Below are 25,834 nucleotides of genomic sequence, written 5' to 3' on the forward strand. Positions count from 1 at the left end.
GCCTGGCCCACGAGGCTTCCAGCAAAGGCGCTTCCCAGGGTCTCTGCGTGGCCAAATTCTCCCCCTGGCACGGAGCAGGGAGCTCCCTCCGGGCTCGGGCAGAGTGCAAGGGGAAGCCGCAAGCCAGGGGGCCGCAAGGCAGGACCACCACATTGCCCCTACCCTGCTGAGTGGAGGGAGGCAGGGCTGGAGCCGCGCGGGCAGCAGCAGTGGGAGACGAGTTAAATCCCAGGCTGGACCCCGGTGTCCCAGGCTGTTCCTCTGCCGCGCCGGCCCCGCTGCAGCACACGGAGGGAGCTGGCGGGGGCCGAGCCCAGCACCCAGCCCCTTCCCACAGCCCCCGGAGCAGCTCCCCATCCCACCAGCGTGGCCCAGGTGTGATTGACTGCAGAAAAGCGGGACGTGCTTGGCAAGAGCACATGTGCTGGCGTGTGCAAACAGGCCGTGTGCCGGGGCCGACATGCAGAGGAGCCGTGCAGGGGCCATCCCTCCCTCCGCCCCAGCACAGCCCGGTGCCGGGGCTCTGAGTCAGCCCAGCGCTGGCTGATCCCAACCTCCATCAGGAGAGACTGGATGCAAAAACCGGCCGTGGCTCTCCCTGTCCCGGTTCCCAGAGCTGCCCTTGCTGCCTGCTCTGGGCCCCTTTGCTCCAGAAAACCCTTTAGACTTGCTAAGCAGGGGGGAGCAGCCATGGGGGGCCCAGAGATGCTTCTGGGGACAGGGTAGCCCATGCACAGGGGCCACCATGGCGCAGAGCAGCAGCTCTGGTCTGTGCCAGACACCCGCAGGGGGTCCCGGGAAGCCCTGGCAGGGTCTGCACTGCTCAGGAACAGCCCGGCCCCAACCTTGCATCTGCTTCGGTGCAAACCTCCAAAGCCAGGCAGAGACAGAGGCTGCCGATGTGCCGAGAGCTGGGCGTGAGGCGTGAGAGCAGGCAGTGCGCTGGCCCTGGCCGGGGGAGCTGCTCCCACCCTTCCCAGTCCCTGCAGTGGCTGCTCCTGGGGTCAGGTTTGCCTCAGGCTGCTGCCAAGTCCCCAGGAAAGGGCTGGAGCCCTCTGTGCCCCTGTAACCCTGACAAGGGGGACGTTTATTTGATGTCTTCCCTGTGATGCGAGCGCTGAGCACTGTGTGCACAGGGGCCTCAGCCTCAGCTGGAGGGAATCCCTGTGGGTGCAGGACAGGCTTCACCTGGGCCCGAAGAAGGGGCTGGGGCTGCAGCGGAGGGTGCTGCACCCCTTCTCTGCCGGGAACCCTCCCTGGGACAACCGGCACACGGGGGCTGCACCCAAGGCCGGAGGGACCCAGCAGCTCGGCAGGGTGCGAGGCCGGCCATGGGGATGTTCCCTCGCCCCCATCGCTTGTGCACAAATGCAGGCAGGGAGAGGCTGAGCCGGGCTGCGAGCCAGCTTGTGCCTGCTGCCAGCCTCAGACGCTGGGCTGGGCTGAGCCCCAGTGCTCAGACCTCTCCTGGCACCTCGCGGAGAGGAGAGGTTTGACAGCCAGCGCTGGGCAAGGGAGGAAGGCCCCTGCCAGGGGATGGGGGAGCTGAGCAGGGGTGCGGAGGGTGCATAAACACCATTAGACAGCAGTAATGGTAATACATCAGGAGCCAAACTGGTGACCGGGGTCACTGGGTTAGACAGGATCAGGACGTGCCCACAGCTGGCCCTCGCTGTAGTAGGGGAGAGGGCTGCGCCAGGACACGCTGCGACGTTGGGGAGGATGCACTGGAACCCTCCTTGGAATGTCTGTGTTACAGCGTGGCCAGTGCCTCCATCCCATGAGCACCCACCACATGGGTGCCACAGAGAGCACCCTGCGGGCCACGGCCCTGACCTCGGGTGGGCTGAGGTGGGATCACTTGCTCGTTAAGTGAAAGCTTGCAGGGCTCGCAGACTTTGGGAGGTGAATTGCCAGGAACAGCCGCGTAAGGAAAGGGAACATGGTGCTTGAGCAAATAGTGTGGGATTCCCTGCTCTGCCTCCGGCCCCGTGACAGCTGGGCTCACCCCAGCCGTGCCTCGGCTCTTTCCAGGAGCAGGTTAATCACCAGAGCAGGTTAATCACCAGGGCTAATGTCTGTCAGTGCTGCCTTCGCTGATTAATGGGATCAAACACGGCACATCAGAAATCTAGCTCGTCCTGAATCCACGGCTGTGCAGTCACACGGAGGCTGCAGGAAGGATGTTAGAGGAGAAGAGCTGGTTTCTAGGAATGTCCCAGCCTGGAGGGTGTTTCTGAGCTGCTGGAGAAGCAGTAAAGCAAAATGTTGGGATGATTGCTTCCTTCCTGCTTCCCAGGTGTGTTGGAGGGGCACCAAGACCCCCCCCCCCACCTCAGAGCACAGGGAGAAATGGCCTTGCAGGACTCAAAAGGGAGAGACCCGTAGTCATCCAGGGCTGGTTGCCCACCCAAGAGCACCCATGAGCACCCAGCAGAACTGGTGCGGGACCCCCGCACACAGGGTTAAGCTGCATCACCCCAGGGTCGCCGAGCCCACCGTGCCACACACACAGAGGTGCATGTGGGAGCGTTTCCCCCTGAAATCCTCGGGTCTAGCAGGAGCACCGATGCTGGGCAGCCCCTGCCCTCACCATCAGCATGTTCCTCGTTGCAGGGGCCCTCTGCGGACTGCGTGGCCCGCTCCCTGCTAAGGGACACGATGCTTCCCAGAACCAGCTCCAGCCCACAGCACCACTGCGGAGCCGTGCCTTTGGCTGAGGGATCGATACCGCGGGCACCACGGGACACGGGCTGCTCTGGGCTCTCTCAGCTCCTCCTGCTGACCCCAAAACCAACCCGGCAGCTCACCAGCCATTGCCACGGCCCCGTGCACTGGGATTTTCCTGTGCACGAAGCCAGCGTTCGGACTGGAGAGGATGGAGGGAGACTGTTATTTGCCAGGGACTGGGCATAAAAAAAACTGCAGGAACTCGGTGCTACCTGCTGAGAGATGCTCTTGCAAAGGAGATCAGCATTGCCACCTCGTGGGGAGCCCGGGGTGAACGTCTCTCTGGGAGGAGGCACCTCCTCGGGCAGGTAAGGCAGGAGTCGGGACCGAGCACCCAGAGATGGACAGAGGTGAGGAGGGTACAGGGGGCTCAGCCCCGGTGCCCAGCTGAAGCCACCTGAGACTGTAGGTGCCTGCTCTGAAGGACAAAAAATTAATGTTAACTTTTCCCTGATAGCATCGAGCCCATCACCAACGATGGGCTTAGCTCTGGTGTCTAACACACACTCACCTCTTCCGCTATTTTACCAAAGGCCCTGGGGGTCCAGCGGCGAGGATACAAGCTGGGATGTATCGTATGGACACTGTGAATCTGCAGCAACGCTGATCAATTGATTCTCTGGGGCATCCTGGGCATCCTGGCTCAGCCATGAGACGGGGCCACACAGCAGCAGATGTAACGCAGGAGGTACCAATGACTCTGTTCAGGTGTTTGGCATCGACGACAAGAAAGAGTCCTTTTGCTGTAGCGAGGACTCTGAAACACCTCCAGCAGAAAGATGCAGTGTAAATCTCTAATTTCTTCTCTGCTGTCTGGATGCCCCACCATGCGGCCGCTGGAGACGGTTCCTTTTCTGGGAGAGAAGGAAAATCTGATCAGAAAAAGAGGAGAGAGAAGAGCCATCTGCTCATTCATGATGGTCATGGAGCAAATTCATCTTAACGAAAATTTAAGCCAGTTCTCCAGGTGATCTGTCACATATGGACATACAAAAGTGACAGATGCTTTAGAAACACCAGAGAGACAGTGACGTACAGCAACAGAAATTATTCCTTCTACCTAGTGCAAGAGAAACAATTTGCCTTTATCTTAAATAAACCCCCCATGAATGATGCAACACCTAAACCGTGTACTGGCTGCCAGGACCCACAGATGGCAGCACACCCAGGCGCCAATAATCTGTCCAAAAATGCACCGTATTCCCGAGATGGCTCCCAAAGCAGGGCAGGAACACCTACACCTACACAGAGAGTGCCGAGGCCACGGGAGATCGGAAAGGAGCTTGATAAACTCCAGGATAAACGATCCACAGCCCAACAGATGCAACGCAACAGACCCATGTCTCCCGGGGGGCAATATTCCTGTTCTGTATGCAGCTCTCGCTAGCTCCCAGCGGAGAGTTTACACTCCGTCTGGATCTGTATGGCTTTTGACCCCATTAATTGTGTAGGCGATTTACTGTTCTTCATATCTGGAGTTTCAGTGTATTTTTAGAACATGTAATACATCTTTGAGCTGGATGTGATGTTCATCTGCCAGCAGTCCCTGCTCCGCACTGTGCTGAGGCAGTGCTGGGAGACACTCGTCACTTTGTGAGGGGTTTTTAGCCACACAGCAGGCACCAAGAAAGCGTTAAACTGTCTTTCTTTAGCAGCTCACACTGAGCACAGAGACCCAGGCTCCTGGCACCCAAATTAGGACTCAGAAACAGGATTAAATGCATCTGCTTTTGAAGGACATTCGGTCACACCTGCATGCACAGGGCTTCGGGGCAAGGAGCAGACCTGAGATCACCAGTTCCCACTGACCAGCGACCAGGGCTCTGGCGCAATGGCCGGTGGCTTTGCCCAGCAGTCCCGGGGCCCCTGTGCAGCACAGCGGCCGGAGCGGTCCCCGTCCCAGAGGGAGCCCCGCTGCAGGACACATTTGGGCTCGTTGCTCCACTCAGCCACCTCCTGAAAGCACCTTTGTCTCAGCGCGTTACAATGGGCCAGACTGCCCCATTCCCAGTGCCACAAGCCAGGTTACTGGGATGTCCTGGCCATCGTGATCCCGTGGTCACACAGCACAGCCAGCAGCTGGGGAGGCGATGTGCCAGGCCAGCCGTGCTGCACCAGCCTCTCAGGGCGGCCAGCAAAGAGGGTGAGCTGAGTTCATCCTGCATGGAGGACTCGAGTTTGCCAGGGCCTGACTGTCTGAGTTGAAACACAGTAAGTGCAAGGGGACTTGTTTCACACATTTAGAGAGAAAAAAACTTCCTTTTCTGGCAGGCTGGGGCGATACCTTGAGCATTTTCCTTTGGCAGTGAAGAGCCCCCAAGCCCTCCCTCAAGAACATCGTGTTCTGCAGCACCCTGGTGTCCTCAGAGCATCTCCCTGCCAAGCAGCCTTGGAAAACGAGCACAGAAGCCCGATTTCTATCTGCATATGGTGCTCTCCTTGCTTCAAGCGTGGCTGTCATCATGGTGATAGCCAAGTGACAAAACACATCCACATAGAAGCTCTCCAGTCTGAGTGAGTCTTCTCCAGCTAGAGCTTGTAAGGAAGTTGTGGACAAAGCACCCGCTGGGGTGCAGCTGCGGAGCACAGGGTGGATGGATGGGCCTGCACCCGGCCCAGCAAGGCCAGACCCAGACTGCAACGCCCCACAAAAGGGACCTGGGAGCGGGACGTGGCAGTGCCACACACGGGCTGGCAGCGCTGGGGGTTAGTGTGCGTTTTGGTCATCGGGAGATAAACTGCCCAGCTGCTCTGCACAATGCGGGCTGGCAAGCGATCACCTCGTGTACCCACAGGAGCCCCGTGGGCCTCAGTGATGCCTCCATCAGCCTTCCCGCAGCATTCGCCCAGTGCGCCGTGCTGCTGGGATGCGGCCCGCTGCACTGCATCGCGCTGCTGCCAGCTCCTGCTCCACCACCCAGCTCCTGCTCTGCCACCCATGCGGAGGGTGCAGCAGGTCACCACAGCCTGACACCGCGGGGCTGTCACCCTGGGGCTGCAGCAGACCCAGCAGGGACAAACCCTGGGCACCGCGCTGTACACGGGGTCCCATCCCACCCCCGGGTCCTGCACCCAGCAGCCATGTCTCACCCTGAGGCCTCATCCTGCCCAGGGGTCCTGCACCCAAGGGCCATGTCTCACCCCTCAACCCCCATCCTGCAAGGGGTCCCAACCTGCACCCAAAGGCCGTATCTCACCCTGGGGCGCCATCCCACCTCAGGGGTCCTGCACCCAAAGGCCATGCCTCACCCCTCAACCCCGATCACATCAGGGGTCCCAAATGCACCCAAAGGCCCGTCTCACCCTGAGGCCCGGTCCCACCCGGGGGTCCTGCACCCAAGGGCCGTGTCTCGCCCTGGGGTCCCGTCCCACCAGGCGTCCCACCCCGCACCCAAGGGCCGTGTCCCACCCCTGAGGCCCTGTCCCACCCCGGGGGTCCTGCACCCAAAGGCCTGAGCCCGGCTCCCACGGCCGCGCCGCCCGCCAGCCCGCCGCAGCGCCGTGCCGCCCGGGGGACAGAGGCGGCGGCCGGGGCCGCTCAGGGGACGGGGTCGGCGGGGACGGGGCGGGGCTCACCCCCTCAGGGACCCCCCGGCCCGGGCACGTCGCGGCCCCGGGCCCCGCCAGGCCCGGCCAGGCCCCCGCCGCACTGCGCACGCGCCGCCCCGCTCGCGCCCGGCCGCCCCCGACGCGCATGCGCCCGGCGCCTCTCGCGCCAGCCGGGGCGCGGCCGCGCTCGCCCGTGCGGCGTGACGCCATCGCTCGGCGACCAATCACCGCCCTCGCTTCCCGTGCGTGCTGGCGTCACACGGAGGCGGTATAAAAGCGGGCGGCGCCAGTCCCGCCCCCCTGACAGCGTCTCCAGCCGCCGCCGCGAGAGCATCCTCCGCCGAGACCCGCTCGCGCCGCTGCCGCCCCGCCGCTCCGCCGCCGCCGCCTCCGCCGAGGGAAGGGAAGCGTATCGTATGTCCGCTATCCAGAACCTCCAACCCTTCGGTGAGGCCCTTTGTGCGGCGGCGGGGCCGGGCCGGGGGGGAGCGGCCTGGGGGCCCCGCCCTGGGGCGGCCCCGCCCCGTGGCGCAGTTGCTATTCCCGGGGCCGGTTGCGTCAGCCGCGGCGGGGGGGGAGGGCGGGGCCTGGCGCTGACGGGCGGGCGGACTGGCCAATGGGAAGGCGGGGCGGCCAGTGGGAAGGCCAGTGGGCGGTGGCGGGCCGGGGGCTGACGGGCGCGCTCTCCCCCCAGACCCCTTTGCTGATGCAAGTAAGGGTGATGACCTGCTCCCTGCCGGCACTGAGGACTACATCCATATAAGGATCCAGCAGCGGAACGGCAGGAAGACCCTCACCACAGTCCAGGGCATCGCGGATGATTACGATAAAAAGAAACTGGTGAAAGCCTTCAAAAAGGTGGGTGCTGCGGGGGGAGCCTGGCGCAGCCCCTCGCCCGCACAGGGAGGGGGGGGGCCGGGGGCGGCGTTTTCGGTGGGTGTCAATCCTGAGGAGGCTGTTGGTCTTTGTTGCAGAAATTTGCCTGCAATGGTACTGTAATTGAGCACCCCGAATATGGAGAAGTGATTCAGTTGCAAGGTGACCAGCGCAAGAACATATGCCAGTTCCTCGTGGAGGTAGGCAGTCTGCGGTGTGCGGCACGCGCCAGCTACCTGCTAACCCAAACACAAGTTTCCTTGTTAATAACTATGCGGGTTCTGATTCCCTTAGCTTTAGAAGAACAGGCTGATGGAGGAAGCTCGCTCTGTTCTTGAAATTCTTGCTTGAGGCAGCTACCGTCCGGCAAGGTTTTGCAGTAGCCATCTAACCTTTGTTCCAGACTTTAGGGGGGAGCAGAAATGCAACAGTTCTGTGGTGCCTGTAGCGTAGATGCGTATAGATGTGCACAGAGGTCTCTCTGCTTCGGTGTGCTGTAAAGTGCATTTTCTTTCTTACAGATTGGACTGGCTAAAGACGACCAGCTGAAAGTCCATGGGTTTTAAGTGCCTGTGGGTCACTGAAGCTTTATGCAAGAAGATTTCCTTACCATGAAATTCCCATCTCTCCCTTGTCATAAGTTTAAAACCAGCCGGTTTATGTAATGTAAAAATCTTGGGTCCACTGTTCAGTCTGGACTAGTGTAATTCAGTGATGTAATAAACTGACAAGAGCCCATGCTATCTCGTCTTGCTGTCCCTCATTTAACAGAGGTAAATCGGGCGTTTGGCATGGTCCAGCCTGAAGCTAAAAGTAACCAGATGTTCCAAGTTAAGCCAAGGGACTCAGCCTGTCAGTCCAGAGACTGTCCGGATCGCTCCTCAGTCCAGCTGCTCTTCCATCCCGATGGACGGTAACTCACGGTGCCTCCCGCAGTCCTACACAGAGCGAGGCACCAGGCGTGAGCCATGACATGGCACAGGGCGATAGCGCCTTCCCGCTAGGCAGTGTTGGCTCCTGGTGGCAGAGGGATTTGGGGAAGCTTGACTTTGAACAAGAGGAGTAACTGAAGAGTGACCTCAAGGCTGGATGTCTGCAGTTCAGGCCTGGCAGATGCTGGTATCCTCCAAGCCCCAAGATACCGGGCTGGTGTACTGGAAGGAATTTGGGTTAAACTTTTGACAAGGGATCAATTTTGGACTAATGTAATGAGTATCATTGTAGAGAGCTGCAGAGCTTATGTGTTACTAGCAGCTGCTGCCTAATGCGCTGTGCTCTGTGAAGTAACAGATTTTTGGTTTAATTTTTAATGTTTTATGTAATGTATTTAAAGTCTTATTTAAATAAAAATGGTTTTCAAAAGCATTCGCTTGGTGTGTTCCGTTGCTTTCCGGAGCCAAAGTGCCTCGCTTTCTGTTAGCAGTGAGGCTGGCTCGGTGCTTCTGGAGCAGCACCAGGGTGGGATGTGCAGCCCCGGGAGCGCTGTGGGAGTGGGAAGAGGAGCAGCCTGGGTGCTGTGCCTTGCGCGGAGCTGAGGAAAACCGCCTGTGAGTGTGTGGGTGTTGAGTCATTCCCTTCCTGGGCCGGAGTTCTGAACGTGCTGTGTTCCCTTCGGGTGGGTCAGCACTTCTGCTTCTGGCAGGGACAAACGGCTGCGGCGAGGGGGGGATCTGCCACCCGGGTCCCCGCTCTGCCACCACGCATGGGCTGAGGGGCGCTTCTCTCCGAGCTTGGGAGACCCCCAGCAAGCAAGAGTGAAGCCCCTCAGATAAAACGTGCCCTGTTAGAGCAGTTCTGGTTACAGGGGCTGCACCAGAGCGATGTGAAGTGTACCACCGCCTGTACGACAGCAGCAGAAAGTCCGTGAGTCTCCCTGCGGGGCAGCCTGGCCCTGTCCATCCCGCGGCTGGCGATGCGGCCGCAGACCCAAGCCCGCTGGCTGCGAGGGCCGGGGTGCTCTGATGAGGCTGGCACCCTGCGCAGCGGCGGTGGAAAGGCAGGGAGCTGCCTGGGCAGCCACTTGTGCTTCTGGCACTTTCCAAAGAACAGCGTTGCATCCCATCACTCGCTACCTGCAACGAGCCTGATTTTCCAGCCTTTTTCCAGGTGCTGCGGCAGAGCGCTCGGTTTGCTTTGCCATTTAACTTTCCTGGGAGACTTCGCTCTTGAAAACCAAATTGTTCCAGTAATGCAAAGCACCTCGGGGTGCTCTGTGGAGGCCGGGGACCTGGAGGGCTGCCGGCACCCCGGCAAGCGAGCGCTGGCAGCGCTGTGGCCGGCGCTCACACTGGAGCACGTGCGTGTGCCGCAGCACCACGCCATGCAATCTCCGAGCTGGTTCCGCTCCAAAATCCAGCTTCCCCAGCCTGCGCTGGAGCCTCGCTGAGCACACGGAGCCGGGATTTCTCCTTGCTGGGCTTTGCCAGGCAGCTCACAGCCCTGAAAGATGGAGGCACCGGCTTGGCCCAGCATCCCTCTGCCAGCACGGGCCAGAAGCCTGGGCAGAGGCGAGCGATGCTCTAAGCAGCAGCCGTCATAGACCCGACCTTCGCGGTGCAACCAGGGCTGGCAGAATCGACCCCCCCAGCTACCAACCTGCGTCAAGGGGCTGCGGAGCCCATCGCACTGGAGGAAGTGGCCGCTGCCTTCCCATCACCCTGACGGCTCATTTGGCCCAGATTGAGCCATTAAAAATGAGAAATTGCAAAACAATTTGTTTGTTCCTTTTCAAAAAACCACTCGGCAGAGCGAGCGATTGACCGCTGCCGAGCAGGGGGGTGCCGAGCGCCGCCGCCTTCCTGCCCATTTAAAGCCCATTTATGCCGGGGCCGTTTGGGGAGCAGCGATACCAGCCCCCCTGAGCACCGGGGGCACGGGCTGGTGGTGACGTGCCCCCCCATCCGTGGCATGTCACTCCCACACATTTTATTGAAGGAGGGAGACAAATGTTCCCTGCAAAGATGAGGGTAAATACAGGGAAGAGGAACTATCAATATTGGAAGAAAAGGGTGGTGGCAGCAAAGGATTTACCGGGGGGCGGGGTGGTGCTGGGGGGGCTGTGCTGGGTGGTGCTGAGCCTTGGGGTGGGCATGGCGTACCCCCAACCAGGGCACTGGGGTTGGTGGCTGTGCATGGACAGAAGCAGGGAGCAGTGCCCACCCGTGCCACAACACCCCAAAGCTTTTCAGAGTGGGGGAGGGACACACAACAGAGCTGCAGAAATGGGGGGGGGGACGGACACCAGAGCTGCAGAAATGGGCGGAAATACATGTATGGATACATATATACAGACATAGATGTAGGTATGTAGGTAGATACGTGTGTGTCTATATACACACACAGATGTATATGTAGACATGCATATATATGTAGAGACTTACACGTATAATAGGTGCAGTATAGCTTGAGCTATATATTAGGTACAGTATAGCTTATGTAGCAATCTTAATATACATACATATGCATATGTATACATATAGATACAGACAAATGTGCACACGTATGTTTATGTGGATGGAGAGTATATGGGGCAATTGCCCCCTATTGTATGTGCATAATATGTGTGTGTGTATACATATAAACATATAACATGTACACAGACAGCAACACACACATGCCACTGGGGCAGGTTGCCCCATATAGTCTCCACACATACACGTATATACGCAGACAGCCACACATACATGTGTGTACACACACACACACACTGGGGCAAATTACAGCTGTATGTACAGCTATCAGTTGTATCTATAGCTATACCTTTGTAGCTATACCTCCATTTCTGTCTAGATGGAGCTATACATATGTGTGTATGTATAAGCTGTGTATGCATTTAATTATGCATCTATTTAAACACAAAGATATAAATTATACACACCTACACATATACAGGTATGTGTGCACACACAGTGCTGTGGCCAATGGCTCCATACAGCTGCCTTGCAAATAAACCTACCTACACACATACATCTGTATGCGTACATATAGATGTATACAGTCATCTGTCTATGCATGAATGCATGGCGGACAGACAGACTAAACACGGGAGCAATCACCTCACACACACCCCGAACTCTAACAGTATATTTCTGTCTAGATCTACATGTATGTATATACATCTATATATACATCTGCAGCTACATCTGTATCTTTTAGTTAGTTATATATGCATGGATATATGTATTTACATGCATAAATATCTGCGTGTTTGTGTATATGTATGTATATACAGAACTCAAAGTATTTCTAAGTATGTATGTGGGTATATAGATAGGTATGTATAGGTGTGTGCGTGTGTTCAGCTAGATAAATAGCTATACTTTTCTATATACATACGTGCAGCCAAGGCTAAGTACCCTGCAGCTAACTCCACCTAGATTTATATTTCCATACATCCATATGTAGCTATATATGAACATACCTATATGTGTATACAAGTACCTATATCTGTATATGTGCATGTATGCGTATGTATATGGACATATGCATGTGTATCTATGGATACAGCACTATCAGGCTGTGCATGTGTGTGCGTGTATTTATATGGGCACTCAGTCTATGCATACACATGTGTACATGCAATATATATAGCTATATACACACAGAGAGCTATAGCTACAGCTATACATGTTTATATGTATCGAGATATATATATGTATCTGTATGTGTATAGATGCTATACCTATGGATGTTTATATGTAGCTATACACATATACCTGTATGTGTGTATACATCGATCTAAATGTGTGTATGTATAAAATACACACATGTAGAGGATGGGTATGGCTGGATAAAGCGGTTATATGTTTGTTTATGCATACCGCCTACAGCCACGTATACGTGTGCCCGTGGGGCGCTGGGGGGTGCGGAGCCGCCCCGGGGTGGGGCAGCAGTGGCAGCGCCTTTAAAAGTGGGACCGAGCTGGAGCCGCCCTGGACAGACCCCCCGGCCCCCCGCCCCTCCGAGCCCCACACCCAGCAGGTGAGTCCCAGGGGGACCAGGGGGACCGGCCAGAGGCCACTCGGGGACTGGCTGGGAGAGAGGAACGGAGGGGGCTTGGGGACCGGTGAGAGGGGTGGAGGGGACTTGTGGACCAGGTGAAGAGGGATGGAGGGGACTTGGGGACCAGATGGGAGGGACAGAGGGGACTTGGGGACCAGGTGAGAGGGGTGGAGGGGACTTGGGGTCCAAATGGGAGGGTAGGAGGGGACCTTGGTACCAGACAGAAGGGATGGAGGGCACTAGATGAGAGGGATGGAGGAAACTTGGCGACGAGGTGAAGAGGGAAGGAGGGGATTTGGGGTCCAGCCAAGATGGACAGAGGGGACTTGGGGACCAGACGGGAGGGACAGAGGGGACTTGGGGACAAGGTGAGAGGGTCAGAGGGGATTTGGGGGTGAGGTGAGAGGAATGGAGAGGACTCAGGGTACCAGACAGAAGGGACAGAGTAGACTCGGGAACCAGATGAGAGGTGCAGAGAGGACTTGGGGACTGGCCATACCATGGGGACAAGTTCAAGGAGCATTTGAACAACACGTTTGGTCGTATGGTTTAGTTTTCGGTATTCCTGCAAGGAGCAGGGAGTTGGACTTGATGGTCCTTATGGATCCCCCCAACTTGATTCTATGGCTCATGGGGATTTGGGGACCAGCCGGGAGAGAGGGATGGAGAAGGCTTGCAGACTACATGGGAGGGATGAGGGGACTAAGGGGCCCATTGGGAGGGACAGAGGGGACTTGGGAACTGGCCATATCCTGGGGACAAGCACCCTGCTCCCCTCACCGCAAGCTGAGCACGTGTCCTCGGTTCGGTGGCTGCAGCCCCCTGCTCTCCTTCCCCACTCGGTCTCGCCAGCCATGAAGGTGGTGTGCATCAGCCTCACCCTCACCATCGTGGTGACCGCCTGCCTGTGCCGGCCCGCAGCGGAGGCGCCAGGCACTGCACAGGACCCCCACCAGCCCCCCACCAGCCTGATCCGGCGGGACTGGCCCGACTCCCTGTCCCAGGAGCAGAAGCACCTCGTCCAGTTCCTGCCCCACATCTTCACAGGTACCGGGATGCACAGGGTGGGCAGCCCTCGGGGGGCTCCATAAGGCACAGCCCAGCCCCCGCCCCCCCCCCCCATGCCAGCTCCCAGCCCGGGGCAGCTCTAACCTGCTGCCCTTGTCCCAGCAGAGCTGAGTGACCACAAGGGCTACGTGCACGGGGACAAGGGGATGGAGGCTCTGCACGACCACTACTACCCCGACTGGATGGACTTCGGCCGCCGCAGCGCCGAGGACTCCCCCGATGCCGTGTAGCTGCTGGGCTGGCCACGCTGTGCACAGCACCGGCACGCTCGGTGCATGTCTCTTCCCGCAATAAAGCTTTGGCACTACGGCTGCTGCTGCTCGTGTCTTTGCTGGGAAGAGCTGGGAGGGGGCACAGTCAGGTGGGCTTCACCCCCAACCCCACCAGGAAGCGCAGGGCAGAGAGATGCAACAGCAGAGACATGGCACACCGCATGAGCTGCTTCGTGACTTCACATTTATTTAACAGAGGACGGGGCACGGCCGGAGCAACCGCTACATCCTGAGAAATACCCACCACCGGTGTCTCCCGAGCCGGGGGGGGGCTGCTGCTACTGCTATTGCATGGGCAGGAAAACGTTTAAAACCACTATTCCCTTTAAAAGCCAGCCGAGATGCTGGGCCTGGGGTGGGAGGTCTCACCTCGGCCCAGACTGGTCCTCCCGAGCCCCCCAAAGGGCCGAGCTGCCCTTTGCTCCTCCAACAGGCTCCACAGAAGTAGGAACAGTTTATTGCCAGCAAGCGGCTCCTGCGAAGGGTCCGTACCCCCCCAGTGGGGGAACAGGGAGAGCCAGAACCCCCTGCCCAGAGCTGCCCCCCCCCCCCCAGCATCACCACACACAGCTCCAGGTACACAGGACCCCTGCCCCAGTGTAACACGGGGCCAGGGAGCATCGCGCTGGGGCCACGGGGCACCACAGGGGTCTGTCCTCGCAGCCAGGGCAAAGCCCCTCGATCCGGGGCTGGGGGTGCTGCAGGTCCTGGGGCAGCACCAGGGCTGAGGCTGACAGCCTGGCCCGTCTCCATTCCCAATGGATGGGGACAAAGGGGACGAGTCTCATCCTGAGCTTGGGGGCTCCGCAGCACCGTCAGGTCAGCACGCCCCGGGCTCTCCCACGCTCCACTCGGGCGTAGGACATCTCCCCTCTGGCCACCACCTTGTCCAGCCCCAGACGCCGCAGATTCTCCACCAGGTTCAAGCTGAAGATGCTGCTCCTGGGTGGGGGTCTGTCCTGCCCCCCGGGCGCAGGGAAGGGCCGGGTGTCAGCGTGCTGGAGGTCCTGGGAGGGGAGCTGGAGGGGCCACTGCGGCCCCAATCCTGGCACTGAGGCAGAGATGCCCTGCACCAGCAAGAGCCTGACAAGTCCCAGGGGGGTGCTCGGGGGTCCGGGGCCAGGTGTCAGAGTGGGGTAAGACAGGTCCGGTGAGGGGCTGCCAGGGCTCAGCCCCGCAAAGGGCCCACAAGAAGGCACGACGGCGTTATACAGACTGGAGGGGAAGAGAGAGGAGAAGTGGCAGTCAGTGGGGGGTCCTGTCCTGGGGGATGCTGCCGCAGGTGTCGGGGGGGGGGCCTCAGGCAGAGCAGGGCCCCCTTTCCTCCTTCTCACATGCTCCATTCAGCTAATGGGAGACCCCCATGCTTGCAGCATTGCCCAGGGCCCCCAAGCTGATGGCACGGTGCTGGGGGGGGGGGGGGGGCTGCAGCCATGGTCCCCCCCACAGCTCCCAGGCAGCCAGGAGGGGACAGGTCGCGGTTGCTGCTCCACAAGCATTTTGCAAACATGCAGGGTTTTGTCTAACAGCGCAGTGAACTCCAGCTCACACCAGCCCCCAACAAGCCTTGGAGGGGCTCATTAGGGCTAAGTAACAGTGCTCATTAATTAAGGGGCAGCCCAGTGCCTGGCTGGGGGAAAGGTCCTGGCTGATGCACAAGTGCAGGGAGGAGGAAGCCATGTCTGCTCCCAGGGAAGGAAAGTCCCTGCCGGTGCCAGGAGCCAACGCTGCTCCATCCCTGGGGACCTGTGGTCCAGGCTTTCCTTCCCATGGGGGTGCTGCAGCACAGAGGGGGGGGCTGGTCCCAGCAGCCTGGGGGGTGCACATCCCCAGGCACACAGCCACTCATGCAACCACATTTGGGGACATTTCAAGCGCCAGGCGTGGCTCAGGGGCTGCAGGCGGCTTCGAGCTGCACAGGGCCAGGCATGAGGAGAGGAGAGGGCTGGGGGAGGGCAGGGGCCTGGGGTGGCAGTGCAGGCGGTGGGGGGGCCACGCGCCTTACCTGGGTGTCACAGTGGTGATCTCAGTGGTGGGGTGGAGGATGTGGCAGGTGGTGATGGTGAAGGTAGACAGGGTCTGGGGAAGGTTGTTAACAGAGAGGAACACTGGAAGGGACAGGAGACACGGGGTTAACAGGGAGGGGGGGGCGGCACGACACAGACGGGGAGCTGGGCTCTGGGCAGAGGGGGGGGCAAAGCTGGGCTGGGAGCTGCCACCCCCAGCAGAAAGCTGCATGCACGGGGCACAGCTCCAGCAGCAGTTAGCTCCGGCGCTTGCTCTGAGCACAACTGGGAGCAGGACCCGAGGCTGCTCCCAGACCTGTCCCTTGCAGGCGGCCGGGCACACTCGCATGCCAGCTGCGGGACAGCCCTCCTGCAGGTGCGGCTGCAGGAGCATCCCTGCGGGGACAGACGCGGGGCAGGGACAGGCTGCTGCAAGAGGGGGGGAGAGGGCGGCGGGGGGTAGGGGACAGCCTGGGCAGGAGGGCAGGAGCATCCTGGGGGCCGCGTCCCCTCCGGCCCCTTGCCCCGCGCTCACCCCCGGGGCGCTCCTTGGCTTTGGCAGGCGTTGAGGTAGGGAGCAGCTGGAAGGAGCCGGCGTCCACGTCGTCCTCCTCCAGGTCGTTGAGGCTGTAGACCTCCTCCAGGTCAATGTCCAGCTGCCTGAAGTCTTTGGTGAGCACCCCGGGACGGGGCACCAGGATCCCACCCAGGTTGGGCCGTGCCAGCTGCTGCCAGTGGTGGAGAGTCACAGAGCCTGGGTGGGGAGGGACACAGCCAGGGGGGATCAGCTGGTGTCGTGGGACCCCCCCAGCACCTCCAGCTCTGCACACTGGGAAGCCCCCCACCCCCTCACCTTCCAGGGGCTTCACAATCTGCAGCTTGTCAGGCAGGTAGGTGAGGGAGCTGAGGGAAAAGCCGGAGCCAGCGGTGAGCTCCGAGCCCCCTGAGTAGTTGGTCCCGGTGGAGATGATGCTCTCATTGGGGGTGAGGAAGCCACTGGAGCTCTCGCCATCCCTCAGCCGCCAAAGCTTGCGCTCCCGCTCGGCCTCGAAGAAGGAACGTTCCTCCGAGGCATGGCTCTGCTGCCGCACCGACAGCCGCTGCACCGCTGCCTCCAGGTCCTGCTGCCCGGGGGCCGCCCGGGGCTCCTCTCCGGCCCCCTCGGCCCTGCCAGCGGGCGCACATTAGGGTGCTTGGGGCCACAGTCCTGCACCACCCCCCACCATGCCAGACCCCAGCCAGCAGCAGGATCCAGCCGCGCATGCCCCCCACCCCCTCCCCAGGCTGGCCACATTGATTAATGCTCCGATGGGATCAACATCTCGCCAAGAGCCCAGCTCCATCCCGCCCAGCCCGTTCCCGCTGCAGCACTCACTGGGTGCCCCCTGGGCCGGAGCAGCTGGTGTGGGGGGTGCTGGCCCCTCCGGAGGTGGCAGCTGACAACTGCTTGGAGCCCGGCATGTTGTGGGGAGACTCTGAGCAAGACTTGGCTTTGGCCACCTGGTTCACCGCTTTCACCGTCTCAAAGACGCGCCGGTAGCTCCTGCGGGCAGGGACGGACCCTTGAGCCAGCCCCCCCAGACCCTGCCTCATGGGCCAGCACAAGCCACCGCTGCCAGCACTCACTTGTAGTCCGAGGAGGAGCTGTCTGCCCCCTTCCTCATCGTCCCCTTGATCTCAGCCGCCAGCGAGTCCTGGAGACATGGGAGGCCCGGTGTCAGCAGAGGGGAGAGCGGAGCCCTCCACCCCCCCCACCCTGCCCGTGCCCCCCGCTCACCACGGGCAGGAGGCTGGGTGCGCCGTAGCGGCTGACGGTGCTGTTGGGCAGGCTGCGGCTGCGCAGGCTCTTGACCTCCTCCTGGGCCTCCTGCAGCATCCCGCCACACTCCGTGTACTTCTCCTGCAGGTCCCGCAGCTGCGGGCACGGGCACAGCTCAGGCATGGCCCCGGCAGAACAGGACCCCCCAGCAGCTGAGGCACCCACAGCGGGACCCTTGCAGGGCTCACCTCCATCCGCAGCTGTTGCTGCACCTCCTTGGCCACAGCCAGGTGCTGCTGGAGCTCCTCCACCTCCGAGCCGTACTGTGGACAGAGTGGGCAGGTCAGGGGGCTGTGCCCCGTGCTCCCCTGGCACCCCCCGGCACAGGCAGGGGACACTCACCGTGCGGCATTTCTGCTGCAGGTCCGCGACCTGCGCCAGGAGCTGGCTGATGTCCTCCTGCTGCCGCGCCGTGTCCTCCGCCTTGCGGGCCAGCTCGTTGGAAAGGTAAACCACCTGCTGGCTCGCTTCGGCTGGGGGAGACCCAGGGTCCATCAGCACCAGGGCACGGCCCCCCAGCCCCAGCCCATGCAGCAATGCTGGGCAGTGCCTGCAGACCCCCCAGCCCAAGCGTGGAGAGGAGCTGCCCCCGGCGAGCCCACCCCCACGTACAGAACTGCTCCACACAGTCAATCATCAGCTGCTGCTCCTGGTCCTCGTACCGACAGGTCTCGGTTGCGATGTTGGTGGCCTGGGGGAGAGGGTCGGAGGGGCTGAGTGCGACAGGCAGGACCTGCAGCCTCCCCAGGGCCCAGCTCAGGCCCCCAGCAGCGAGTGGGGCAGAGGTGGGCACAGAGAGGGGCGTCCCACCAGCCGGCTCCGCTCACCTCCATGCGAAGCTTCTGGTTCTCCTCCTCCAGGCACTTGAGTTTCTGCTGCAGCGTGTCGTACTGGAAGTACTGCTGCAGGGACAGCGAGGACTCGTGCCGGCGCAGCCTGCAGATGGCAGGGAGGGCGCTGAGCACCTGCAGTGTGGGCAGGATGGGGCTGCCCACCCAGCACCCTGCCCCCAGCTCCCAGGCAGGCATTTGCAGCAGCCCAGCTCTGTGGGGCTGGACCCACGGCTGCCGTGGGAGGGAAAGGACCACCAGCCCTGGTGCTACCCCAGGGTGGTGATGGCTCCTGCCCAACGCTTCTGCACCTGCACAGCCCCCCAGGAGCAGCCCTGCCCTGGGCGAGCGGTGGGACAGGGACCCCCACTCACGGTGTGGAGGTGGTGGAGGTGGGCTCGCTCTCCTCCGTCGTGGTGGTGTAGAAGTGGAGCAGGTCGTCCCGCATGGAGACCTCATGGCGCAGCTGCGCAATCTGGGAGGGGAAGGGGCTTTCAGGGCACAGTCGAGGGGACCACAGCCACCCCTGGCCCCCAGCCCAGGCACACAGGGGGCTGAGCCCAGGACCCCAGCCCCAGGGGCCGTTACCTCCTCTTTGGCCAACTCCAGCTGCTCCTCCAGCAGCTCGTTGCGCTCAGTCAGGCCCCGGTTCTGCTTCAGCAGGGACTGCCCGATGCGCGCTGCTAGCTCCAGGTCCCGCTCCTTCTGCAAGGGGCAGGGCTGTGTCATCCAGGGCCCATCCCCTGCTCTGCCCCCTACCCCCCAGCCCTCACCCACCCCTGCATCCCTGAGGTCCCATCGGTCCCCACGCCAGGCCAGGGACCAGCATACCTCATCCAGCAGGTTGGTGACAGCATCAATGTCGTGGTAGGTTTTTGTGATCCTGACCACCCGCTCAGTGCACAGGACTGGGGGAAAAGGGAGAAAGGAGAAGGGTGAGACCCCCCCGCACTGCGTCCCCCTGCTGCCTCCTGCCCCATGTCACTGCTGCCCATCAGCTGCCCTGCATGGTGGAGGGGACAGGAGGTGGCTGCTGCAGGTGACATGAGGCTGCTCCGTGCTGGTCACCAAAAAGGAGTTTTTATCTGCTTGGCAGCACCAGCCGTGGTGCAGGGCAGAGGCAGGCAGGGATGCTCACAGCTGTGACAGCATCACAGCAAACGGGATGTTCCCACCTCGCCCCCCAACCCTGCCCACATCCTAGGGCAGCAGGAAAGATGCTGACCCCCCCCCTCGCTGCACCCACCACCCCAGTCTGGACATAGTGCCAGCCCCACCATGGGACACAGGGATACGGGAAGGAGGGATGGGGAACGGCGGGCAGCAGAGATGGGATCAGAGGCGACATCTCTGGCATAAAGCAGGCTGGAGCTCCAGTATAAATAGCAGTGGGTGGCACCACACCGAGCTGGGCTCACAGGCAGCGTCCCCTCCAATCTGTCCCCAGCCCCCTCCCCCAGATCTCCCCCTGGGAAGCCAGCCCTGCCCTAGTTTCTCCCTGGAGAAGCTGGCCAAGGCAGAGTGCATCCTCTCAGGATGCTGCACCCCACACCCACCCGATGCCCCTCCAGCTGCAGCAGCGCAGCGATCCACGCTGAGCCACAGGGCAAAGGCAGCTGCAGGAGCACAAGCCGGTGCAAGGGCACAAGCAGTTGCAGGCAGGTCATCTCTGTATCGAGCAGCTGCATCAAGCTGGGCCCCAGCTAAAGCTCTGCCTCCTCCCCTGCCGTTATCTGGGTCTCTGGCAGGGAGAGGTGGCGTGAGGATGGGGACGTCTGTCCCCCCAGCACCAATCCTGCCAACTGTGCCTGCAGAAGCTGCCAGACAGCGCCGGGCACGCACCCAGATGGCAGCTGCACGGTGGGAGCGAGCTGGCAGTGAGCACGAAGCCCCAGACCCTGCCTGCACCCCCTGCCTGCACCCCACAGCTGCTCCCAGCACCGCCTTTGATGTCCAGCTGCCCCCAGTGCCCGTGCCTCAGTTTCCCCTGCAGAGCAGCGCCGGCTGCACTCAGAACCTGCACCCCCAGCCGTGGCAACACTCCCCAGCTGGGCAGACAAAGTGGGTTAACTGGAGAGGCTCAGTCACACAAATCCCATTACGCCCCGGCCGGGGTTGTGTAATGGCGTGCACGTGTTGTCATGGCAAAGCCCCCACCTGACACCCCCATCCCACCGGGTCCCCCACTGCCCCGGGTGCTGCCCCCGCACCCCCGTGGGCACGTAGCCCAGCGGGCACGTCTGTGGGGAGAGGGGCTGACCCCCGCCCCAGCCTCACCCCCCTCCCCGCGCCCCAACGGGGGCTGCGCCCTGCAGGGGTCCCCGACTGCACCTCGTCAGGCCCCTGAGCCATTAATTGGAAATAATTAGAGCATGAGCATCGTTACAGTTTGAGCGAGCAGCAGGCCCTGGGACGCACCGGGGGCTGCAGCGCTGGCAAACACATCAACCCCCGCCCCACCGCGGGCCTGATCCGGCGCAACGCGGGGACCCGCGCCCCACGGCGGGGCACAGCCCCATCCCCACGCCCCCCCCCCGGCCCCCTGCCCGCTCCCCGCCGCGGGGACAGCCCTCCCTGCGCTCAGGGTGGCCCAGCGGCCCCCAAGGGACCCGGCGCGGTCAGGGGGGCCGGGGCTGCGCACCCCGCGGCGGGAGACGCACGGACCGGGCGGGGAGGGGGGGGGGGTGTCACAGCACCCGCCCGGGGGAGAGACCCCGGCCCGAGCCGCCCTCACCTTCCTCCAGCTCCCGGGCGAGGGGGTCGGCGCCGGCGCCCCGCTCCGCGCTCCCGTTCAGCTCGTCGTAGGCGGCGGGGCTGCTCCAGATCTCCATCGTGCCGTGCCGTGCCGAGCCGAGCCCACCGCAGCGCAGCGCAGCCGACCCCACCGCAGCCGCTCAGCCCAGCCCACCGCAGCCGAACCGAGCCGTGCCGAGCCGAGCCCACCGCAGCCGAACCGAGCCGAGCCCACCGCAGCCGAGCCGTGCCGAGCCGAGCCCACCGCAGCCGAACCGAGCCGTGCCGAGCCGAGCCCACCGCAGCCGAACCAAGCCGTGCCGAGCCGAGCCCACCGCAGCCGAACCGAGCCGTGCCGAGCCCAGCCCACCGCAGCCGAACCGAGCCGTGCCGAGCCGAGCCCACCGCAGCCGAACCAAGCCGTGCCGTGCCGAGCCGAGCTCACCGCAGCCGCCCAGCCGAGCCGAGCCGGTCGCTCCCGCCCCTATTTATAGGGTCGCCCCGTCTCCGCGCACCTGCCGGGAGCGTCCCACCGCGGCGGGGCCGGGGCCGGGGCTGGGGGCGGGGCCGGGGGCTCCCCCCGCTCCCCCCGCTCCCCCCGCGGCGTGGGGAGGCTCGCTGCTGCATGCTCCCCCGAAAGGCCTTGGGGACACGGTCCCCGTCAGGGTGTCCCCGGGGCATGCTCTCCATCAGGCACCCCAGGCGTCCTGGGGACCCACTGGGACAATCCTGCTCAGCCCTGGGGTGCTGGTGCAGCTGGGCTCTGTGTCCCGCCTCTCGCCCCCCAGCCTGTGGATGTGGGGGGGTCTGGGCACGCGGGTCCCCACGGGTGGTGGTGAGTGCTGACCACCGAGAGGGGACACTGAGGGGTCACCGGTCCCTGAGCAGCAGCTGCGCTGGGCTGACCCAACAGGTCACACACAGACGGCGGCTTCTGCCCCTTAGGAGGGACGAGGGGAGGTCTCGGGTCCTTCCCCCAAGCCCCGGGCTGCAGGGCTGGGGTCCCCGGCACGGCCGGCTTATGCCCGGGTACAGCCTTTGCCACAGCTCCCTGCCCCGTGCCAGGCCAGCCTTGCTCCGCTTCCACAGGCCTGGGTCCCACACAGCCCACCGCAAATCCTGCATGTGCGGGTGCCCAGTGCGGTGCTGGGACCTGCCAGGTCCCCAAGCCAGCAAAGGGCTTTTCCATCCCCCTCCAACCTGCCCTGCTCAGCACCCCCCTACTCTGAGCATGGGCCCCCCCGGGCCCCATCCAGGCTGCCCCACGCTCCCTGGCTGGCACACTCAGCACCCCCACAACCACACTTGTGCGAAGGCAGCACCGAAGCAGAAGAGCTGAATAAATCATCCCGTGCTGAATTATGGAGGAGCTGGCTGGCACGTAACACAAGCCTCACTGCTGGGGGGGGCAGCGGGGCTGCACCGAAGACCCCATGCCACAGCACCACGACGCACCGAGCGTGATGCTGGTAACGCCAACGTAGGCACTGCCTGCCCCCATCACCTGTCCCAGTGTTGTTTCTCATTAGTACCGAATTAATCGATGAATCGGCAAGGCTGGGGGCTGGAGCTGCCCCTCATCATCGCATGGTGCTTTTATTTGCCTGCTGGACCCCCACCAGCTGGGACCCTGACCCAAACCGCGTCCTGCTGTAACCACTGGACCCTCCATCCCAGCCTCTCCCTCCTCCTTGCACCGGTGTTTCTGCCGAGTGGGAGGACAGGGACCCAGCCAGCTCACCTGGGCACCCACCCCCAGGGACCCCAAGGACACAAGTGAGCATCTTGGCATCCACGGGCAGGAGACGCTTCTTCCTAATCCCCTCCCCAGGGATTTGCTCCTCCGGGCAGGTCCCCTGCGTCTCTGCACAAGCAGATTACAGGGGGCTATTTCTGATGGCGGCTTAGAGGTTTGGGTAAAGGGATGAGGCGGCGCGGGCCCCCTCCGCGCCAGCACATGCCGGTGGCACTGGAGGCACCGAGGAACGCGACCCGTGGGGCACCCAGTGCTGAGCAGGGCTGTGCCCACGGGGAGGGGATGGGGGTGCCTGGGGTCCTGCTGAGTGCCCTGCTCCCTGCCCTGTGGTGTGCAAACGGGATTTGGGGCTCAACCCCTTACGCTGTTGCTGCAGGGTAGGGGGTGCTGATGGCTGGGGGCTGCACCCCGCTGCCTGCTGAACAGGGAGGGGAGCAGCTGGATGGGGAAGGCTGCAAGCAGAAGCAGGGCACGGCAGGGGGTTGTCCCCAGCGCAGCCTGCCGCAGGCAGGGGGGTGGGAGCGGGGCCAGCAGGCTGGCTGGGCCCCCAGCCCCATCTGTCTCCTGCTGCCCCACATCCATCCCCCAGCCCCTTGCTCTAATCCCGTCCCCGTCACGCGTGGGCCAGAGGCAGACACAAAGCAGAGATAATCCCCCTGTCCCCCCGCCGCTGACCCTCGACCCCGCACCCTGAGCGGGGCTGGCTGCATCACCACAGGGCATCGCCCCCCGCGACCATGGGGGCTGTGAGTGTCTCCCCCCAGGCACCCACACCCCACCGCTCCGGGGGCTTTGCTGGCAGCAGTGGCTCTGTGCCCACCTCGGCCACTCCAGGTTTGGTGGGGCAGTGGCCATGGGGGTCACCGGCACCCGTCCCCCTGCCAGTGTCCCACCCCAGAGAGGCACGGCACAGGGCAGGGGTCCCGGGAGACAACGGGGGCTGCCTTCGAGCATCCGACTCAGCCCAGCAGAAGCTGCTCCCAGAATTAGCCCGGGATGTTCTGGCCAAGGAAATCCAGCCCATCAATCCCATTAGCAGGATTAGCTCCTGCGCTGCCCCGGCCCAGTGCCACCAGTCCTGCCTGTGCCCGCTGCCCTCGCCAGCCCCACCGCCCCGGACGGGGCACTCACGGAAATACCGAAGGGTCTCCTCGATCTGCTGGGGGGTGAGGGGGGCCACAGGCTCTGGGGGGGCGGGGGGGGGCACGCAGCCAGTCCTCATGGTCATAGCCGAAGAGGGTGTCAGCCCGCAGCGTGTAGCGGGGCAGCGGCTCGCCCAGCAGGCTGATGATCTCCACCTCGGGGACATCACCGCTGCACAGGTCTGGGGACAGAGGGGCGCAGCGTCGGCCGAGGGTGGGGGGCAACCGGGACGATGGGGGTGCAGGGGGGGCTGCCCCACCGCAGCCCCCCGTGCACCCCTCAGCCCAGCCTGACCCCTCGGGGTTTGGAGCTGGTGCCACCAACTGGGTCTTCCCCAAAGCCACTCGTGTGGGGACTGGGGGTGCCCCCGCAGAGTGGCACTCAGGGACCCCCGCCCCAGCTCTCCCCGGCTCCTCCCTGACCCCACCCCCGCCCCCCGCCCCGCGCTTTCGGAGGGCAGCGTGCTGCTGCCACCTGCTGGCCACGCTCTGCCCGCCCGAGCAGTGCTGGGGACGGCGGGCGGGGGATGCCGGCGTGGGGCGGGGGATGCCGGCGTGGGGCGGGGGATGCATGGGGCAAGGGATGCTGGTGTGGGGCGAGGGATGCTGGCGTGGTGTGAGGGATGCCGGCGTGGGGCGGGGGATGCCGGCGTGGGGCGGGGGATGCCGGCGTGGGGCGAGGGATGCTGGCATGGTGTGAGGGATGCTGGTGTGGGGCGGGGGATGCATGGGGCAAGGGATGCTGGTGTGGGGCGGGGGATGCATGGTGCAAGGGATGCTGGTGTGGGGCAAGGGATGCTGGTGTGGGGTGAGGGAAGCCGGCATGGGGTGAGGGATGCTGGTGTGGGGCGGGGGATGCATGGGGCAAGGGATGCTGGTGTGGGGCGGGGGATGCATGGCGCAAGGGATGCTGGTGTGGGGCAAGGGATGCTGGTGTGGGGTGAGGGAAGCCGGCATGGGGTGAGGGATGCTGGTGTGGGTCGAGGGATGGTGGTCTGGGGCGAGGGATACTGTCATAGGGTGAGGGATGCCGGCATGGGGTGAGGGATGCTGGGACAGTGGCTCAGCTTTGGCCGTGCCACAGGGATGGGATGAAGGACCAGGCTGGAGCTGCCCCAGCTCCTCACCCCCCTCAGCCTGGTCCCCAGGGCCACCCACCGGCACTGCCCAGCTCTACCCACCAGTGATGGTCGCAGCATCGCAGCATCTGCCTGTGCCTGACCCATGGGACGTGGGGCTGGTGTGGGGCAAGGCAGCGACGGGTGATTCCGGGCTGGGCTGGAGGTGGCAGGCAGGTGGGTGCTGGCGGGGGGGGAACTCCTGTGGGACTGTGGTGTCCAGTTTTGCTGGTGTTACGTGGAGGGCCGGCTGCCATGGGGAGAGACACCTTCCCCCCCAGCTCCTTGGAGCAGCACTGGTGGGCAGCAAAGTCCCTTCTCCAGACCCTGCCTGCGGAGAAGGCGCTGTTAGGGTGATGCTTTAGGGACCAGGGACACATCCTGAATCCCATGCTCAGGCATCCATGTGTCCCCCTGGCATCCTGCCGGCTGGCCACACACCCTCCCCAGGGACAACATCTGCCAGGCCGGGGGCTTGTGGAGACCTGGACAACATGGCCAGGGCTCGGGTGCCCCTGCTCCCATGCCAGCCCGTGCCCTGCTGTGTGGACAGGGGGATGGGGGGAACAGCCAGCACTGGGGCAGCCCCAGCTCAGCCCCCACCTGCTGCTGGACGAGGGGCAGTTTTGGGGATGGCAGCGGGTCAGCGTACCTGCTCAGCGCTGCCTCTGTGGCGGCTGCTATGTGACACGGGGGGCTCAGCACCAAAGCAAACACTTGGTCATGTCCGGATCAGCACCAGTGCCAGAGAAGGGAGACGATGCTCGGAAGGGCTGGGGCAGGACCCTGCTCCCCCTGGGCTCGCTGCTGGGTCCCTGCCAGAGCGGGCAGGGGAAGGAGCTGCAGAGCCGCTCGGCAGTAGGTGAGCACAGCCTGGTGCCAGCAGGAGCCCCACCTTGGAGAGCAAAGTTCAGCTGTGATCTTCCACCCCATC

General features: G+C 62.8%; 4 protein-coding genes across 5 annotated transcripts; 2 read left to right on the forward strand and 2 right to left on the reverse strand.

The window, feature by feature from the left end:
* The first annotated feature begins 6,567 nt into the window (after positions 1 to 6,567).
* EIF1 (eukaryotic translation initiation factor 1) lies at positions 6,568 to 7,898 on the forward strand. Its single transcript, XM_055789828.1, has 4 exons — positions 6,568 to 6,726; positions 6,974 to 7,137; positions 7,254 to 7,355; positions 7,677 to 7,898. The coding sequence occupies exons 1-4, from the start codon at positions 6,696 to 6,698 to the stop codon at positions 7,719 to 7,721; spliced, it is 342 nt and encodes a 113-aa protein (XP_055645803.1). The 5' UTR covers positions 6,568 to 6,695; the 3' UTR covers positions 7,722 to 7,898.
* Positions 7,899 to 12,991: 5,093 nt separating this feature from the next.
* LOC101924989 (gastrin/cholecystokinin-like peptide) lies at positions 12,992 to 13,507 on the forward strand. Its single transcript, XM_005232674.3, has 2 exons — positions 12,992 to 13,203; positions 13,330 to 13,507. The coding sequence occupies exons 1-2, from the start codon at positions 13,011 to 13,013 to the stop codon at positions 13,452 to 13,454; spliced, it is 318 nt and encodes a 105-aa protein (XP_005232731.2). The 5' UTR covers positions 12,992 to 13,010; the 3' UTR covers positions 13,455 to 13,507.
* Positions 13,508 to 13,669: 162 nt separating this feature from the next.
* HAP1 (huntingtin associated protein 1) lies at positions 13,670 to 21,110 on the reverse strand. 2 transcript variants are annotated; one of them, XM_055789819.1, is made up of 15 exons: positions 20,886 to 21,110; positions 18,983 to 19,059; positions 18,740 to 18,856; positions 18,526 to 18,626; positions 18,149 to 18,257; positions 17,934 to 18,012; positions 17,664 to 17,794; positions 17,510 to 17,584; positions 17,280 to 17,417; positions 17,129 to 17,196; positions 16,878 to 17,045; positions 16,356 to 16,669; positions 16,038 to 16,256; positions 15,502 to 15,604; positions 13,670 to 14,711 (listed from the first exon to the last, which is right to left on the reverse strand). In XM_055789819.1, the coding sequence occupies exons 1-15, from the start codon at positions 20,980 to 20,982 to the stop codon at positions 14,312 to 14,314; spliced, it is 2,196 nt and encodes a 731-aa protein (XP_055645794.1). In that variant the 5' UTR covers positions 20,983 to 21,110; the 3' UTR covers positions 13,670 to 14,311. The 2 variants fall into 2 exon arrangements, with proteins under 2 accessions (XP_055645794.1, XP_055645795.1); XM_055789820.1 differs by lacking the exon at positions 15,502 to 15,604 and having other exon boundaries at positions 14,551 to 14,711.
* Positions 21,111 to 21,251: 141 nt separating this feature from the next.
* On the reverse strand, positions 21,252 to 24,355 carry LOC129782675 (uncharacterized). Its single transcript, XM_055790108.1, is given in 2 exon segments — positions 21,252 to 23,832; positions 23,834 to 24,355. Coding segments are annotated over 2 exon segments (1,005 nt in total). The 3' UTR covers positions 21,252 to 23,349.
* Positions 24,356 to 25,834: the final 1,479 nt, after the last annotated feature.

The sequence above is a fragment of the Falco peregrinus genome, chromosome 18, assembly GCF_023634155.1.
Source record: "Falco peregrinus isolate bFalPer1 chromosome 18, bFalPer1.pri, whole genome shotgun sequence".
Taxonomy (NCBI): Eukaryota; Metazoa; Chordata; class Aves; order Falconiformes; family Falconidae; genus Falco; species Falco peregrinus.

Coding starts and splice junctions, on each gene's coding strand:
- EIF1 (XM_055789828.1), top strand. CDS start 6,696: ATGTCCGCTATCCAGAACCTCCAACCCTTCG. Junction 7,138..7,253: donor TGGTGAAAGCCTTCAAAAAG/GTGGGTGCTGCG, acceptor TCTTTGTTGCAG/AAATTTGCCTGCAATGGTAC. Junction 7,356..7,676: donor TATGCCAGTTCCTCGTGGAG/GTAGGCAGTCTG, acceptor TCTTTCTTACAG/ATTGGACTGGCTAAAGACGA.
- LOC101924989 (XM_005232674.3), top strand. CDS start 13,011: ATGAAGGTGGTGTGCATCAGCCTCACCCTCACCATCGTGGTGACCGCC. Junction 13,204..13,329: donor CCTGCCCCACATCTTCACAG/GTACCGGGATGC, acceptor TTGTCCCAGCAG/AGCTGAGTGACCACAAGGGC.
- HAP1 (XM_055789819.1), bottom strand. CDS start 20,982: ATGGAGATCTGGAGCAGCCCCGCCGCCTACGACGAGCTGAACGGGAGC. Junction 19,060..20,885: donor CGCCCGGGAGCTGGAGGAAG/GTGAGGGCGGCT, acceptor CTTTTCCCCCAG/TCCTGTGCACTGAGCGGGTG. Junction 15,605..16,037: donor AGCCAAGGAGCGCCCCGGGG/GTGAGCGCGGGG, acceptor TGTCCCTTCCAG/TGTTCCTCTCTGTTAACAAC.